Below are 19,511 nucleotides of genomic sequence, written 5' to 3' on the forward strand. Positions count from 1 at the left end.
GCCCATTCGGCCTAATGGTGTTTTGAAAGAGAAACCCAACATGTCCAATTTTTCACAATATCCTTCAATCACTTTTTCTCGCACCAGAAAGAAATGAATTGCTGATTACTGCAATGGACTTCTCTGGACAACTCTATTATTATTTAGATGAAAAAGTTCTTTTTGATTTCTCTTTTACTCCTAATTTGTAACTTGTATCCCCTGGTGGTTGAAAACTTATCCACAGCAAACAATTTACCTGAATCAACTTTGTGAATTTGTTCATATTGTCAAAAATCTAAATGAAAGCACCTTGAAGTCTTCTCTTTTCCAAAGAAAAGGAGCCCAACTGCCTTTTCATCATAACCTAAACTTCTGACATGCATTTTTTTATTTTTTACCTCTGTACTCTATCATATGTGACCAGAACTGTACAGTTCTCCAGATAGGGGTTGACCAGCCTTTATGTAGCATTAAAACAACTTCTTTTGATTTGTATTCTATTCCTGTTACTGCAACCCAGCATATTATTTGTTTCTGTAAAGCTAAACCCTTGATTTATCTCTTCCCAGATCAGCACACTGTATTGTTCCATTTAACAAAAAAAATCCTTTTTTTATATGTTTTTGCATTCAATTACTTCTGTAACCTATCTGAGAGTTACACAGGGCAGAACCTCAATATCATACATGACTCTCTCCTGAATTATTGGTTCATCAAAGAAACTGATTGCTTTTCACTGTAGGGTCTGATGGGATGTGTATGAGATTAGTTCAGCTCTCCAGCTTCTGTCTAGGTGCTCAAATATAATAGGAGAAGAAGACCAACATCAATTCAAACATAAGTAATGCAGGCAATCAGAAACACATTACAACAGTTTGCATTTATATCGTGCCTTTTATATAGAAAGCATCAGAAGGTGCTTTACATGGTTTGGTAGGTGGGAAAAATGGAGAGAAAACAAAAGAGTGGGCATGAAGACATGGGGCTGGATTTTCAATCCGGGGTCTGGAACTCAACACCTGGATCATTACCGGGAGCTGACCCTGCTGACACAACACTATTTTAATATGCAAAGCCCCTACATGGGCTGGAGGAAAGCTTGGCACCCAATTAGTGGTCCTGGGCACTGCCTGGAGGTGAGAACTAGCTCTGGAGTGCAATGCTCAAAGGTAGGCAGCAGCCATGACTGCGCTTGCCTTGCCTTGTAGAATGGAACAGGCAGGAGAGTAGAGGGCCAGCAGCCTCATTAAGACCGTTTGCTCTTATGGGCGGCACAGTGGCGCAGTGGTTAGCACCGCAGTCTCACAGCTCCAGCGACCTGGGTTCAATTCTGGGTACTGCCTGTGTGGAGTTTGCAAGTTCTCCCTGTGTCTGCATGGGTTTCCTCCGGGTGCTCCAGTTTCCTCCCACATGCCAAAAGACTTGCAGGTTGATAGGTAAATTGGTCGTTATGAATTGCCCCTAGTATAGGTAGGTGGTAGGGAAATATAGGGACAGGTGGGGATGTGGTAGGAATATGGAATTAGTGTAGGATTAGTATAAATGGGTGGTTGATGGTCGGCACAGACTCGGTGGGCCGAAGGGCCTGTTTCAGTGCTGTATCTCTAAACTAAACTAAACTCTTCCCATTCACCACTTTGAACATTTCTTTCTAGGCCTCTCCAGCCCGTCAACAAGCTCTTCAGTGAGCTTAATGGGCAGTTAATTGAAGGTGAACGGGTTGCTGGCTCCCCCCCGCCCCACCCATGCTTTGAAAATTGGAGCACGCTTTGGAGGTGTCGGAAGACTGACACAACATCCGGGAGGGCTCTTTTCAAAGCGTGCCAGCAATGACCTCGCCCCCATGGGCGTTTGAAAATCCAGCCCATGGTGAAAGAGGAGTGATAACAACAGTGACTAAACTTCAAAAAAATACTTACTTGGCTTTGAAATGCGGGGAGCCATACTGTGATGTTGCTGCTGAATTAAAGTGATTAAAAAAGGGTTAATCAAAATGAAATGCTCAAGCGGAGGCACAAAGTTGCCATCGCTTGAGGTTGTGAAAGGCACTATATAAATGCAAATTCTTTCTTCAATTGAAAGTTAAGTCAAAAAAATGGTTGAGAAAAGGTGGGGAGATACATCAAAAAGCAGATGTGTTTATGGAGGGAGTTCCAGAGAGTAAAAGCTGAGACAGCTGAAAGCTCTGCTACCAATGGTGTGGTGAAGGGAGGTGTAATGCATAAAAGATCAGAGTAGAAGAACACAGGACAAGATGCAATGCTGGAAGAGCTTGCAGACACAGGATGGAGCAAGGCTATGGAAGGATATTAAACCTAACGTGTTGGAGGACAGGGAACAAATGATGGATGAGTAGGACTTAATGTAGGACAGGACAATGTAGCTGAGATTTGAAATTGTTGGAGTATATGAAGGAATGAGGAATTGGAGGCTGCAATCGGGAAGATTTCATTCATGACTTTGGGCAGTCTTGATATTGTGAGCATGGTGGAAGCCAGACTGAAGGGATTTGAACAGGAGGCTTGGAGAGAGATGGGCGTGGAGCTGGAATGCGATTCTGCATCTGCAGACCTTGGAGAGAAAGGAGTTTAGAGTATGGAAGGTAGCTGCATAGAATGGAATGGACAAGGGAGCGTTTTTACAGACAGGGGTGATAACCAAAGGAATCTGCTAAAGTCTCTAATACCTTCCCCACCCCATGTTCCAATGGATCTTGCAACAAAGGACTGGAAGGTAAATTTTGCCAGGCTCTGTTTAGCCTGAGGCCTTGCACATAGCTAATACAGATTGGATATTCTGCTCATTGCTTTCAATTTACTGTAATGAATCAAAGCCTCAAGAGGGAGCCAAGTATTTAGTGGGGTGCTACCTTTTAGAATCTGTCGGAATATGGAGGTAACTTTTCAAGAGCAGATAATTAAATATAGAATGAAAATTCTCTCTCAGTACATTAATATGCAGCATCATGCTTTATTGATTCATGCAGTATTATCTAAGTGAATGTTACCCTATTGGCGTGTATTTGTGCAGAATCGTTAGCTTTGTTAATGTGTAATATGTTTTCCTGTGGATGTGTGGTGAATTGTTTTTGTGAAATGCCACCCCCGGGGCCTTCATGAAATGTGCTTTGAAAGCCTAACTGAGTTTACTCTGGTAATCATTTCTCAACAATAGTTGCAATGGGAATCTTACATTAAGTGATCTCTGCAGGGTCTGACTGTAAAATTTGACTACTTCTTGGGTATAGACAATGCATGCATATGAATTCAATTGGCATATACAGTGTGTACTCACATCTCGATTCTGTGAAACTATAGTAAACATTTGTAGAGCTAAGTACCTGGTTGCCAAATATCAACCAAAAGGACAGCAGTCACTTGAACCTTATCTGGTCAAATAAACAATACCCAGAAACAAGTATATTTCAAAACAGCAAGTCCAATTGAGTTAACATGCACAACTTGCATAAATCTCACAGTGAAGGGAAGTGATTGCTCCACATCAGGTGCATGCAGACCTTCCACAGGAATGTCACAATATAGCATAAAAACTGCTCCCCCCCCGCTTAATATCTAGTGATGATGGCACAGTAGTGCAGTGGTTAACACCGCAACCTCACAGCTCCCGGGTTCGATTCTGGGTACTGACTGGGCGGAGTTTGCAAGTTCTCCCTGTGACCGCGTGGGTTTTCGCCGGGTGCTCTGGTTACCTCCCACAGCCAAAGACTTGCAGGTTGATAGGTAAATTGGCCATTATAAATTGCCCCTAGTATAGGCAGGTGGTAGGGGAATTGAGCGAAGGTGGGGTTGTGGTAGGAATATGGGATTAATGTAGGATTAGTATAAATAGGTGGTTGATGGTCGGCACAGACTCGGTGGGCCGAAGGGCCTGTTTCAGTACTGTATCTCCAAATAAAAAAAAAATAATTGTACTTTATATTTTAAGCAATGGATTAAGACAGCCTAACAACAGTTCCATGGGTCTTTTCTGTGCTTATAAGTACAAAGCTTTGTTGCCAAGGGGGTGGAAGTCACCGTATCTTGCAGAATTTTCTTTTAAATGGACAGAAGATCCTGCATAACTCATTGACCTCCATCCCCAAGTTTCTGCTGCGTGCTGTCAGTGTGTGATGTTCTATGCCAGGGGTGTGAATTTGTAAACTCTGCCTTTCGCATTTTATTTTACTAAATTAGAAGACCTTAAATTCACAGCCTAGAAGTATCAATGGATGAACAAGAAATGCATTTTTAAGACATTCTTTGTCTGCTATTTTATTATACAGATTAATGTCTGTGAATGAATTGTGGATCGAGAATTATTATACAAATGTGCTAAACATTTAAACGCTCTTGTCGTCAAATGTAATTGCTATACTCTACATCCAAGATCTGAACCATGTTCTGTTCTGTAAAATCCAAAATTCTATGTAATCTATTACATGAACTTCCATGCTTTCAGTCAGGACAGCAACTAAATTAAGCAGAAAACCTAAATTCAGTGATTGGAATAATGAAGTTCTTGATGTTTAGGTAAACTTTACACAATGTTGCTTCTAGATAATAAATAACAAGACTAGCTCGTTAGGGCATGGCACCCAGCTAAAATCACAGCCCGAGTCTGCAAGCAACCTTACTGCCTGAAGAGGGCCAGCTGAAAAAGACACATCTTAAATGTTTGCTGTGTGATCACATAGGAAGCTTACAAAGCACCAGATTGGGTAAGGATAATGTTGAAAGAAAAAAAAATCAAAACTAGTGTATCTCCTACCTTAAAGAAGGTCATTGTGGATCCATCCCTGACTGCACCATATTCTATTTTGGTTTGCTTTGCCAAGTCATCAGCAGAGTCTATGGGAGAATCCATTCTTTCCACAGTCAGAAAGGCAGCCAAGTTGGCTGTGTACGACGATATTATAATTAATGTAAAAAACCACCAGATTCCACCCACTATCCTAGTGGAGAGAGCTTTGGGCATCAGTTCTGATCCTGTCACAATGGTAGCAATGAGAAAAATCATTACGTTCACAAATTGAGGACAGCTGAACAAAACACCATGAAAACATCCACCTAAGCAGAGAATTACCACTTGTTCCACTTGCAGCCCTGATGAAGTATAATGGGCCAGGCAGCAGAGAACATATACAGCTGAGTCACTCAAATGTACAAGTATGATCTTTGCAATAAACACAATAATATAATTGAAGCCAGTTGGGCACTGGTCAGTGCCCCAGGTGGCGTCAGCACTGAGGAAGGCACAAAAGCAGCATTAGGTATTAGGACATCAAAGCCACAGAGAGTGAACAGTCTTGGTTCACCAGAATGATGCCAGGGTTAAAGAACTTTAGTTATGAGGTGAGCCTTAGGCTCCATTGCAGCAGTGAAGGCCAAGAAGAGATTTAACAACCTTTAACATTAGGAAAAGTTTTCAGAGAATGACTATTACTCTGGTTGGGAATTGACAAGGACTCATTAATCTAAACTTATCTCTAAGAAAGTGAGAAAAGACAACATAAAAAATCCATTTGTATAGAGGTTTGTTGGAACATAGGATGCTTTGACACAGGCAGAAACCATTGAATTATTAAGGGAGAATTGGGTGAATGAAACAAAGGAAGATACAAGGGTATGGGGAGAGCAAAGCATTGGCATTAGTCTTGGATTGCTCTTGGAAAGAGCTGGCACAGACATAGTGAGGCAAGTGGTCTCTCTTTGTGCTGTAAACTTTTAGGATTCAGTCAAAGCACATTAACAAACAAAAATAGTTTTAAAGGAAATGTAAACAATTGAATTAGTTATAATAAAAGGATGAACAATCCTGACTCATTTTCAAAATACAAATAGACAATCCTTATTCGGAAGCTGCAGCATAAACTAAATATTTCAGACAACATTGAATTTTTAATTTCTTTACTCCAGTTTCAAAATAATTTGTTTTTGAAATGTCATTAATAAGAGGATATGTAGAACAGAAACTAATTGAATTTTAAAAACTTAAGCTAATCTGAAAAACTAATGAATGTACTCAAACATTTAGGAAGGCACACAAATTTGGAATGGAAAGTGAGAAGATAATGGACACTTCTTTCACTGAATCAAAGAAAACTGGCGTGTTATTGTATCTTATCTGCAATCTGATGGGCTGTGTTTACCTTTACTTCAAAATAATAACTTAAGCATTATGTAGCTTCCCAGTACAGGCCAACTTAGGCTGAGTCATAGAGTCATACGGCACAGAAACAGGCCCTTCGGCCCATCGTGTCCGTGCTGGACATCAAGCACCTAACTATTCTAATCCCATTTTCCAGCACTTGCCCGTAGCCTTGTATGCTATGGTGTTTCAAGTGCTCATCTAAATACTTCTTAAATGCTCTGAGGGTTCCTGCCTCTACCACCCCTTCAGGATGTGTTTTCTAGACTCCAAACACACTCTGGGTGAAGAAATCTTTCCTCAAATCCCCTCTAAACCTCCTGCCCCTTACCTTAAATCTATGCCCCCTGGTTATTGACACCTCCTCTAAGGGAAAAAGTTTCGTCCTATCTATCCTACCTATGCCCCTCATAATTTTGCATAATCAGGTTCCCCCTCAGCCTTCTCTGTTCTAAGGAAAACAACCCTAGCCTATCCCATCTCTCTTCATAGCTGAAATGCTCCAGCCCAGGCAACATTCTGGTGAAACTCCTCTGCATCGTCTCCAGCACAATCACATCCTTCCTATAGTGTGGTGACCAGAACTGTATACAGTACTCCAGCTGTGGCCTAACTAGCGCTTTATACAGCTCCATCATAACCTCTCTGCTCTTATATTCTATGCCTCAGCTAATAAAGGCAAGTATCCCATATGCCTTCCAAACCACCTTATCTACCTGTGCTGCTGCCTTCAGTGATCTATGGACAAGTACACCAAGGACCCTCTGACCCTCTGTACTTCCTAGGGTCCTACCACCCATTGTATATTCCCTTGCCATGTTAGTCCTCCCAAAATGCATCACCTCACACTTCTCAGGATTAAATTCCATTTGTCACTGCTCTGCCCATCTTATAAGCCCTGTAATCTAAGGCTTTCCTCCGCACTATTTACGACACCACCAATTTTCATGTCATCTGCGAACTTACTGATCATACCTCCTATATTTACATCTAAATCATTAATGTACACTACAAACAGCAAGGGTCCTGGCACCGATCCCTGCGGCACACCATTGGTCACAGGCTTCCAATCACAAAAACAACCCTCGACCATCACCCTCTGCCTCCTGCCACTAAGCCAATTTTGGATCCAATTTTCCAAATTGCCCTGGATCCCATGGGCTCTTACCTTCTTGACCAATCTCCCATGTGGGACCTTATCAAAAGCCTTAGTCAAGTCCATGTAGACTACATCCACTGTTTTATCCTCATCTACACATCTGGTCACCTCCTCGAAAAATTCAAACAAATTTGTTAGACATGATCTTCCCGACAAAACCATGCTGACTATCCTTGATTAATCCCTGCCTCTCCAAGTGGAGATTAATCCTGTCCCTCAGAATTTTTTCCAATAGTTTCCCTACCACTGATATTAGACTCACTGGCCTGTAATTACCTGGTTTATCCCTGCTACCCTTCTTGAATAAAGATACCACATTCGCTGTCCTCCAGTCCTCTGGCACCTCTCCTGTGGCCAGAGAGGATGTGAAAATTTGTGTCGGAGCCCTCGCAATATCCTCCCTTGCCTCATATAGCAGCCTGGGATACATCTCATTTGGGCCTGGGGATTTATCCACTTTTAAGCCCGCTAAAACCACTAATACCTCCTCCCTTTCAATGCTAATTTGTTCTTATATCACAATTCCCCCTCCCTGATCTCTACACCTCCATTGTCCTTCTCCATAGTGAACACAGATGAAAAGCAATCATTTAAAACCTCACCTACGTCCTCTGGCTCCACACACAGATTGCCACCTTGGTCCCTAATGGGCCCTACTCTTTCCCAGGTTATCCTCTTGCACTTAATATGCTTACAAAACGTCTTGGGATTTTACTTTATTTGGCCCGCCAGTTTTTTTTCATGCCCCCTCTTCGCTCTCCTAATTTCTTTTTTAAGTACCCCCCTACACTTTCTATAGTCCTGTAGGGCCTCCCCTGTTTTCAGCCCTCTCACTATTTCCTTTTTGAATGACTCCCACTGGTCTGATGTAGACTTTCCACAAGTAGCTGCTCCCAATCCACTTTGGCCAGATCCTACTTTATCATATTGAAATTGATATTGATAATATCATATTGAGGTGTATTACAACTGACAGACAAGAGAATGGTGATAGGTGTTGACAGGTGGATGGCCTGGTCAGTCACCATCTACACTCAAGGCTGATGAGTGTACTTACCATGTGAACCAGCCAATTCTCCTTTTTTCTTTTTCTCCCCTCCAGTTTTCTCTCCTCTCTTGAAGGTGCTGACCCTTGCTAGGTTTCAGTTCTACAGGCAGCTGGTGCCCTGGCACCTTCCCCAATGGTCATTCTTCACGTGTGGATATAGTTATTGACTATTAGCAGTGTATCCAAACACAGAGGCATCACAGCCGAGTTCAATCCCAATGTGCATTTCCCAGCTGTGGTCACTGGATAGTGATCAGGCATGGGAACTCAGGCTGATGTTTTCATTCTCTTGCCCAAAAATACAGAGGCCAATTGGAGCACTCCTGCTGCTGCCACAGCTGAACAGACCAAGGCTTTCTGGCCTGTGTGGCTCAGTAGCACATCAGGGAATGGCTTTATTCACCAATTAATTGGGGGAAACTCATAACCAGATTATGCCAGTAATTGTCAGGTGGCCTCACTTTTACATGACATGGCAGGCATTATTTACACCCTTGGCCCTAAGCTCATTCTTCTACCAACATCCCCATCAAATTCTCTCAGTTGTGCAGAAACTAACAGACAAGGTGAACAAGGCAGCTCAAGTAAACCCAAAGGCACAAATATTGGGGAGCTGAATAATGATTCCAGGCAGAGCCTTTTAGTCAGAACAACCTGCTCAAATTATTGTAAACTGGAGATAAATAGAGAGGTAGGTTTAATATTTGAGTTATACTTTGAAATTGCACACAACTTAAACAATGCAGTGGGAAATCCCAGGAAAGTCTCCTTTTATACTCCCAAGATCCTGATTATGCAAAACAGCTTAAATTGATTGGATAAACTTACGGATCATAAAGGGTAGCTTTGAGATAGTTTTATTATAATCTTAAATCTGGATTGATTAGCAACAAAGAAGAGAGTTTGTAAAGTGCAGACAGATATATGCAAGGCAATAGATTTTATATGGTATCAAGAAATTTGATTCAGCGTTAAAGAATTGTACAGCACCAATACTTGTAATTCACAATAACTGAAAGGAAACCATTAAACTGTAAAAGCTCCTTTAAGGGTGTTTTCAGATTTCTATGGTTGCCATTTTGTTCAAAATTACCAGCTGAACTGGTTTAAAAATTACTCCTCTTGCCTTAGAGACCATAAACAGAGGTTTTAAAGGTGCAACATTTTTCACATATGTTGTCTTTTCTACTCAGTATTGAAATCTTTTTATTCTCAGTAACCAAATTTGTTTTTAAGATGATTACTATAAAAATTCTTCCCATTTGACAATTTGTTGGTGTGCCTAAATTCTAGTTGAGTCAGCAAATTTATAATTTAAATGAGGGTAAGGGTAAGATGCGCTCAGAGACAATACTTGCTGAAGTCTCTTTAGTGCCTTATGGCAGACATGACAGCCAATCCTGATCCAGACTTTGCTCATAGTCTGTAGGAAAGAGAAACTCTATCACAATAAAAATCAAACATTTGCTCTCACCCAAAGATCACAAACTTTCCATACAGAAAATGCAACTTCTTTTTTGCTGCCATTAGTAGAAACTAAACATGATGCATTTACATCCACAGATACCGCAAGTTTGTATGCACAAACATTTCTTTAAGAATCTCTTTAAAAAGACAAGCAGAGCCTGGTTGGGGCTGACTGTCATGTATCCAAGGTAGTGGCAACTATCAGACACGACATCCCACAGTTTGCTGTGGATGATGGTAAACTCCAGTGTTTTGACATGCATGGCTGCTATACATTCAGTTTATCAGCCACAATTGTTATGTAAAAAAATAACTTTCATCAGCACTCATACACATGCAACCATCACAAACACACAGATGCTATACTGTAAAACCTGATGATAATGTTCTTTTAATTCAGCTTTAACAGACCAGAAAGTGCCTGAAACTATAACCTTCTGTTTATCCCAGCGAGACGTATCTTGTAGCTGTAGAAGTATTATTCAGTGGGGAATGTAAGCTGTACTTAATTATTTCTTAGCTGTCATTGCAAATGCATTCTGATAGCAAGAAAACAATTAATACTAGAATCAAAGATATCATTTTGCTGCCAATTTTCAGTATTGACATAAACTGTTGAGAATTTCAGTAACTTTTTAAATTATTCGTTCATGGGATGTGGGTGTCGCTGGCTAGGCCAGTATTTATGGCCCATCCCTAATTGCCCTTGAGAAGGTGATGGTGAGCCGCCTTCTTAAACCGCTGCAATCCATGTAGGGCAGGTATTCCCAGTGTGCTGTTAGGAAGGGAGTTCCATGATTTTCACCCTGCAACAGTGAAGGAACAGCAATATAGTTCCAAGTCAGCAGCGTGTGTGGCTTGGAAGGGAACTTGCAGGTAGTGATGTTCCCATGCATCTGCTGCGCTTGTCCTTCTACGTGGTACAGGTTGCAGGTTTGGAAGGTGCTGTCTAAAGAGCCTTAGTGCATTGCTGCAGTACATCTTGTAGATGGTACACACTGCTGCCACTGTGCATTGGTGGTGGATGGAGGGAATGTTTGTGGAGGGGGTACCAATCATACGGGCTGCTTTGTCCTGGATGATGTCAAGCTTCTTGAGTGTTGTTGGAGCTGCACCCATCCAGGCAAGTGGAGAGTATTCCATCACACTCCTGACTTGTGCCTTGTGGATGGTGGGGAGTCTGGAGGTGAGTTACTCGCTGTGGATTCCTCGCCTCTGACAAGCCCAAAACATTGCTATGTTTATTACTTTTTCTTGTAGTTCCAGAAAGAAAGAACACAAGTCTATTTGCTTGAAGTCTTGTGCATCCACTTATAAAATCAGAATTTTTTGATACAGAATTTCTGATAAAGGGTTGACACTCAAAATGTTACTCCATCTTTTTCTCTCTTCAGATGCTGATGGGCTGCCGAGTATTTTTTAATACATTGGATAATGGGATAAATGAGCTGCATATTATTTAATGACTTGTCATAGATCTATTTTCTAGGGTGGCATGTCCAACCCGAGCTGAAGTACTATCGTTTTGTGTCACATGGTTAAACTCAACAGTGGTGAATTTCTGCTGGGGTTTCTTGAACGTTATGACAGACATTTTGGAGAAAGAGCTGTAAAACAATTGGCAAAAATGGTTGAACTCTGCTCTCGAGCAGGAGATCCCCACGGGAATTCTCCCCCAGTATTTTGGATAATTTGAAATATATACATTTGAGGGGACCCCACATATTCTACTATTTGTTAAATAATCTCTCAACAGTAGTTGCATATCCTTCTTGTGTTTAAGGTTAAACTGCTATTGTATATGTTTATAGTATAGTGTAACTGTATAATATTTATGGCAGTTTTCAGGCAGATGTTAATTAAGATATCAAATTTTGGGAAGAATCTGAATGGAGAGTTGTTATTTCCTCAGAGCCAAAATATATATGGAAACATCTAAATTTTCAATTCATATTGTTTCACAGATCATGTTTGGTCAGTATTCACCTAAATTAAATTCCTAATACACTGTACTTCACCTCAATTATGACTGAAGTCCTGTCCATACAAGACTTTTACCACCACTTAAACCTTCACTTGTTAGAATAAACTATATAAACTGAGGTTCAAATACACCTCATTCCCATCAGTGAGTTTCAAAACACATCAATAATATGATTTATATATCAGTCATTGATGTACTTTAACATTTCTGTACCAAATGAAATTAGACCCTCACCAGGTTTTAAAATTACTTAAACTCTCTTTAACCTTTCGCACAATCGTCATGCATCTTCTTTTTGTTGCATTTTCAGCTTTCAATCCTACCTATCCTCAGCCAGGAATCCATTGTTTTTTTGATGTCTGATGTATTTTATACCATCCAATGCATCAGACCCAGTATTATTCAGGATTATTCTTTTTAATTTCTGCCAGGTTTTACAGTATGGAGCATAGTTGCTGAGGATGGAGCTTACCAGGCACAAAGGCCCCCAGCACACTGTGGGATGTGTGTAGGAATGATGTGTGACCTATGTACCTTGTTGCATGAGAGCTCCAACTCCAAACCAGAAACTATTTAGTAAAGTAAAATTGTTTTCCACCACGTCTGAGTCAGGATTGCAAGGGTGGGGATTGTACCACTCGTAGGGTGTAAACCTGTGATAATTAACAGAAACAGTTTGTAAATAACAGATAAATACATCTGGTCCAGCAAACCTGTCAAACATTCAACAGTGCTGAAAAAAAACAGATCAACAAATGGTTTAATTTCCAATATGTGTGACATTGTTCATTATTATATCTGGAACACATTTAGAGCTGTATTTATGGTGCGGCCGTGGTGCAGTGCTTAACACGTTCTATATTAGAATAGAGGTCAGGAAGTATTCCCATCAGTTTTAGCCCCCAGACATTTGTATTCTGCAAAAGCTGCTCTAGACTGCAGTACAACCATTAAGAGAAAGGTCACTTGTAGCATTGCTTTCAGATTCAAAGTGCTTTTTGAGAATGACATTCAGAGAGTACAGGACTTTGTGAGGAATTGGTGCCTATTGACTATGCAGTAACTCATTAAGGCTTCAAAATTCGATAACCACTGAAAACAGGCACAGAGATCATGATTAACCCCTGCCCATTGCTTCTGATGCAGGCAGCATGCAAACTTAGTGCTGCCTGCTAATTGAAATGATTGTAGAATGAAGGTAGGAGAATTGCTCCCTGAACACCCTGGGCTGTTTATAGCCTCTTACTGAGAGCCCTTCACCTCCTCCCCCTCTGTCATCTTCCAGCAGCTTGTCCTGCGCCTCTTCTGTTCATTCTCCTGGTCATGCTGTTGGCCAAGTGGAATGCATACTACTGCACCCATGTCTGGGAGCAAGTGGTTTGTTGAAGTTAGGGCAAAGTCCCACAGCACATGCTACACCACACCCTGCAGACTTCAGCAATTTTAAATGACCTGGGAACTACCAAACACTTTTACAATCGAAGCAAGAGCCAGTAGAGATCAATCAGCAACTAAACTGAAAGTAGTTGATGATCCCTTTAAATGGCACTGGTGCAGGGTCCTTCCTGCTGCTGAATTCATGCTCAGCTATGTGTATTTAAGAGGCTGCATTAGCTGGAGTGTTGGGTTCCAAAATGGGAGCCCTGGCTTGAAATCAGCATTACACACTAATTGACATCATGATCGGCCTACTCTGCATACTTCCAGCAGGTGCACCCTGCCCTCAGCACAATGTCATTTGGCACAGTTAGTTCCAGAAGTCTGGGCGTGTGCAGCAAATATCATTTTGGAGGCAAAACGGCACTAATGGTGCTGGTAAACTGGGCGCAATGGAGCTGAATTTTGCAGCCTGTGTGTGTATTCTCCGTTGATTTAAGAGACATTTTTGAGTTCTGTTGCCCAGGAGTAAATATGTGTTGTAGAGTCAGAGTCAATTTATCCTGAAAGATTGCCCTAGTTTATACATTCAGAGCTAATGTACTCATAATCTGAAAGAGTATGGAAGGTGTTTTGGTTTTGTGCCTTTACATTTTAGCAGAGATTTAAAGAAACTCAAAAATAACTCTCAAATCATCTATAAACACCATCGCCATTGAATATGGCATTTGTGTGAGCGTTATGGAAAGGCATCCCTTTATCCAGTTTCAACCTTCTGTCCATTCTAGGAAAGCAGATTATCACAGGACTGCAAGGAGGAACTGTGCAAATTGCGTCATCTGTCAAACTCACTGACAGAAAACTGATCCATGGATCAATACCTACCTGTCACTGTGCTCATCCTTAGACTAGCTAACTCCTTTAAATTATATATATCTTCAGGGAACTCCAAGCACTGAACTGGTTTGAGATTTCAGTGATTCCAGGGGAAAAGTTGTAATCTGTTGTGACATGAACTTGACAACCAGCAGCTCATTAATGAAAAATGACCCCAAATAGAAAACAATGCAGACTTAGCTTTTAGCTGTGACTCTGCAGAGCATATGTGAGGGGTAAGCTGCCTAAATTCATCTTTAGACTGTTAAGATTGTCTGGTTCAGTAAAGGCAGTGTGGTCCACAGCTGAACCTTAGTCTGTTCTTAGCTCTGGCTCTAGGGTCCCACTCGAAGCCCAATAGTTCACTTTTGACCATCCAAAGTTGAAATACATTTGAATATTCATCCCTTCCAATGTGTGCTGATGCACAACACATGTTAATAAGGTTGGAAGACTACCTTGGTAATCTAGTGGCATTCTGATGGTATACGTTCCTCCAGAATACTTGATATACTTTACTGACAGCATCCTCATTAAACTAAGAGAAATGCTACATGCTGTATTTGCTTAGGAGCATCTTAGTATAAGTATCTTTTTTCCAATGATGAATATAGTTTTCTGCATTTCCATTTGTCGGTCAATAGTAAAACTGCTGCTATTTATTTTCATGTTGAAGTGGGGCCAAAGGATCAACATTAGCAGATTTAGCATTAGAATGCATTAATAATCTTAGAAGAAACACTGTAGTTGTGAGGGACCCTTTGGCTAGATGGGATACTTGACCATTATTCTGGGATTGTACAACTCGCCTCAAACAGCCTATGTAAACATACTGCCCTTGCTTCATTAAGAAAAGAGATAGGGGGAAATTAGAGACTACATATGCAACAATAAACCATTTGAACTAGCAGCGTCAAGGTGGGGGCTGAGATAACAGGAAACATTTGTTGGGGGCAATACAATTCAGTTCATTGATCAAGTCGTAAACCTGGTATGCATCGGGGGTAGTGTGATCAATGAGTAATGACTATTGTATCCTATAAATGTGTGTTGTAAACTCTGTATCATTGAGAAGTTCTTTGGGTTGCCAGAAGCTTCTCCCTTGCATATGCTTGAAATAAAGTCTTTATTTGCTTTAATCCCATGGATTCGAAAGTAAGTCTAGACATTGACTGCTGGCAAGCTTTTCAAATGTGGTGACCATCACAACTGAGACCAATCCTATCATCACCCATTGTGCACAGTCCCACATCCAATAAGGGTTTCTGAGTAATGGTCAGCAGTAAACTAGTCACCATTCCCTCCCTTCTACCTAGAACACTTAAGGCCAATTGTGGCTCCCTTACAACTGGTCCAAGTGAGATCAAATAACTCACCACGTAGCAGAAACTAATCAAGCTTTCTGGTTCTTTAGGCCCCAATGCCACACTTTGAAGTACATGGCTCCCAAAGTCATTCAAGCTATAACTTCCTAATATTAAAATTGTAGCTGCTGTACTGAAAATAGTCTTTGGCCGCCTCGACCAATAAACGCAATAAAATGTCAGACAGTTGCTGCGGCATTCAAAGTGGTTAATCAGACCATCAGCATAATCATTCTTTCTCCTCTAATCAGCAAAATGTGCTGAATTTTTAAGCTCTGATGGGGGCAACCACAGAGGCTGGGGGGAACTGAATTTCATGCTGCTGGCTGGCGTGCCAATTTCTTGACACCATCCTGCCCCTCGGCCATTTTCCTGGTGGCAGCTGGGGGGGTAGGTGGCAAGCGGGCACTCAACGGTCTCAGGCAACAGCCCAGCTGCATGGAGGTGGCCTCCCAGTGGCAGACCGGGGGACCAATGCCTCAGGTAGGCTTTGAGGCCCACCCCGCCTGCCTGACTTCAGCTGAAGCCACAGGCTGCCCTGTGGAGGCATTCCCCCTACACAATGGTGGCTTGGCTGTTAAGAGCATTTTTTAATTTAATATTTTAAAAAGTTGGAGACAGGGTGCCTTCATCTTGGGGCACCCTCTCTCTCACTTACCTGAAAAGGCAGCCTGCTGTTTCTTCAGTGCTGGAGGGTCTCCTATAGGCTCTTGAGCTTTGACAGCCCACCCCCATCCATAATTGGATGGTGAGCCTGCCCTCTGGCCACTAATTGGTCAATTTGGGGAAAATCACAGCCAGGTTGATTGTTCCCTACTCAGTGTGGACTTCTGACCCCTATGTGACCCTGACATCAGGGTCCTGAAGCCTGCAGGGAAAATCCTTCCCATAGTCTCTGTTGTTTACTACTTGCAACCAGCTGTCAATCAACTTATAGGGATTAATGGAAAATATGAAATTCTGCAAGGCCAACCAAGGGCGGGCCAATACGAATCTGGTTTCAGGTTCATGTACATCATCAAAGTCCTAAAATTATTTCCTTGTGGGTTTTTCCCATATAGTCATAAAAATTACAGTGTAATGCCCCCATAGTTTCACAACATTTCACTTCTATTTTCTATGCACCTGGTGTTTTGATACCTGTACCATAGAATATGACATTGGTGTCATACAGTAACAATAGTTATTCACAGATATTGATGGTATTTTGAATGTCCAACAGCAATATTTTATAAAATTAAAAAGAAGAATATTAAAATACATAAAACCTATTTAAGCACAATATATATTGATTGCAGCCAATAATAGACAGGATACAAGTGCTAGCCAATAGTGGCAGATTAAGGATTTTCACAGACTAACTGCCTAATTTGTTAAGCTTCTTTCAAAATTGTGGAGTTTTGCGACACCTTTTTCCACCAACCACATCTCTTCTTCATGATAAAGTCTAACTACTTATTAGATGGCTGTCATAAAGAAAGTTTCATAACCTGTGCCTCTTGCTGTTGAGTGACTATATTGCTGTTGTGATATGCTATGTGTGCTTTATCTTGTTGCCTAATATAAAATAGAACGTGCATTTATATAGCACCTTTCACATCCTCACGATATTCCAAAGAGCTTCAGATCCAACGAACTGCTTTTGAAATATAGTCACTGTTGTTTTGTAGTGAATTTGTGCCAGCAAAGACCTAAAAACAGCAATGAGGTAAATGACTAATCAATTTTATTTTGGGAGGTTAATTGATGGATAAATATTGGCTGGGGCAACTCCCTTGCTGTTTTGAATAGTGCTCAGAGATCTTGTACATTCACTTACAACAGGTGGATGGAGCCTTGGTTTATTGTTTCATTCAAAAGACATCACCTTCAACAAACGTGCACTCCCAGAGAACTGCTCTCAAGTGTCATCTTATACTATATGCTCAAATCCTTGGAGTGAGGCTTTAAACCAAATATTTCTGATGACACAGGTAAAAATGTTATCACCTGGCCAAGATAACAAAAGCTAATTGTCTCAAACACCATCACAAATGCAATTTCTTCCATTCTATTGGTTAGTAAGTACAATACCTAGAGTGAGCAGTAGTAATTTCCAGCTTTAATCTCTGGTCTGTGCAGAGTTAGCTGATCTCATCTAGGACAGTGATTAGCTTTGCAAGTGCCTCAGTGCTCATGGACTAAGTAACTGAAGAGCCAAGATTCCCATTGTTGCTCACTATCCTGAAACTCCTGAAGGAAGTATATGTAAATTGACATTAGATGATAACAATATTTGGTTCAGCTATGATATTTTTCATGGAAAAGTAGCCTGATGTTTAAGTCAATTCCTCAGGACAGAAGGGGAAGAATAATGTCTTACATCAGCAGAAAACTTTGCATTTCTGAAATAATGTGTTGTACCCTGCAAAGGTGTATTGTGTTCGAAGAGAAAACATAGGATAGGGAGTGGTGGTCAGGAGCGTTGCTATCAGAGTGAGTTTAAAGAATCACAGCATTGTTACAGTGCAGAAGGAGGCCATGTGGCCCATCATGTCCACACTGGCTCTCCGAAAGAGCAATTCCCTCAGTTCCATTCCCCCGCCTTCTCCCCGTAACACTGCACATTCTTCCTTTTCATAGAACTGTCTAATTCCTTTTTGAATGCTTCAATTGAACCTGCCTCCACCACACTCTCAGGCAGTGCATTCCAGACCTTAACCACTCTCTGTGTGAAAAAGGTTTCTCCTCATATCACTTTTGCTTCTCTTACCAAATACTTTAAATCTGTACCCTCTCGTTCTCGATCCTTTCACAAGTGGGAACAGTTTCTCTCTATCTACTTTGTCCAGACTCCTCATGATTTTGAATACCTCTATCAAATCACTTCTCAGCCTTCTCTTCTCCATGGAAAAGAGTCCTAACTTCTCCAATCTGTCTTCATAACTGAAATTTCTCATCCCTGGAACCATTCTCGCGAATCTTTTCTGCACTGTCTCCAATGCTCTCACGTCTTTCCTGAAGTGCGGCACCCAGAACTGGACACAATACTCTAGCTGAGGCCGAACTAGTATCTTATAGAAGTTCAACATAACTTCCTTACGGAAGAAGTTTAATTTTCTGTCAGAGAATTCAACATGAACAGTATCTGAAATTATTTCAACTATTCTTTTACTTTTTATGAAACTTATATAAGAGGGGCTATTAAAGAAAATCTCTTTAGCTCTTATTACTAATGCAAGTATTCTTCTTGTAATGATGGTAAGGGCTATTTTAAGGTTGTTCTTAGTGCCAGCGCTACTGTGGAGCATTTAGAAGTGGAAACGCAGAGAGGGAGGTTGGAATTAGGTTGGAATTTATAAGTGGGATTTTAAAAAATTCATTCGTGGGATGTGGGCATCGCTGGCTAGGACAGCATTTATTGCTCATCCCGAATTGCCCTTGAGATTCAAATTTGCAATCATCCCCACTTTATGGCACTGAACAATAGTCTGGTAATGCTCAGCACCAGTAGTGACACAATTTGAACACATAGAGGGGGAGATTGGAATTACGTTGGAATTTAGAAGTGGAAACGCAGAGAGGGAGGTTGGAATTAAGGGCATTGTGAACACAGTTATAAAGTTTTTCAGCCATCGCAAAAGCGATTTTGTTAAAAGTAAAAAAGTGCTCAATTATTTGGGTGAAAAACATGTGTTGCACCTTCAAATAGCTTTTGTTAAAAGAGAATGCATTTTCTCACAAAAAGAAGGACAGCAGGATTCCTGCCAAGCACATAGAACATTTAATATAAAAACAAGAAATGCTGGAACCACTCAGCAGGTCTGGCAGCATCTGTGGAAAGAGAAGCAGAGTTAACGTTTCGGGTCAGTGACCATTCATTGGAAGAGTCACTGACCCGAAACGTTAACTCTGCTTCTCTTTCCACAGATGCTGCCAGACCTGCTGAGTGGTTCCAGCATTTCTTGTTTTTATTTCAGATTTCCAGCATCTGCAGTATTTTGCTTTTACATAGAACATTTATATATGTATTTAAAGATTCTTTTATCAAGTGTGATACTGCATGGATACAGGGAGGGGCAGGAATTGTTGAATGCAGTGGCTGTACATTAATGGACAATCCGGTGG

General features: G+C 41.1%; 1 protein-coding gene across 6 annotated transcripts in view; it reads right to left on the reverse strand.

Annotated features, from left to right (window-relative positions):
* LOC137374429 (glutamate receptor ionotropic, kainate 1) overlaps positions 1 to 19,511 on the reverse strand; it is a 520,770-nt gene that overhangs the window by 47,523 nt on the left and 453,736 nt on the right. For all 6 annotated transcript variants that reach the window (XM_068040522.1, XM_068040526.1, XM_068040521.1 and 3 more), the window contains 2 exons: positions 12,322 to 12,440; positions 4,750 to 4,967 (listed from right to left, as the gene is read on the reverse strand). In XM_068040522.1, coding sequence (XP_067896623.1) covers positions 4,750 to 4,967; positions 12,322 to 12,440 — 337 coding nt within the window. The remainder of the gene's footprint in view (positions 1 to 4,749; positions 4,968 to 12,321; positions 12,441 to 19,511) is intronic.

This window comes from Heterodontus francisci, chromosome 10 (assembly GCF_036365525.1).
Source record: "Heterodontus francisci isolate sHetFra1 chromosome 10, sHetFra1.hap1, whole genome shotgun sequence".
NCBI lineage: Eukaryota > Metazoa > Chordata > Chondrichthyes > Heterodontiformes > Heterodontidae > Heterodontus > Heterodontus francisci.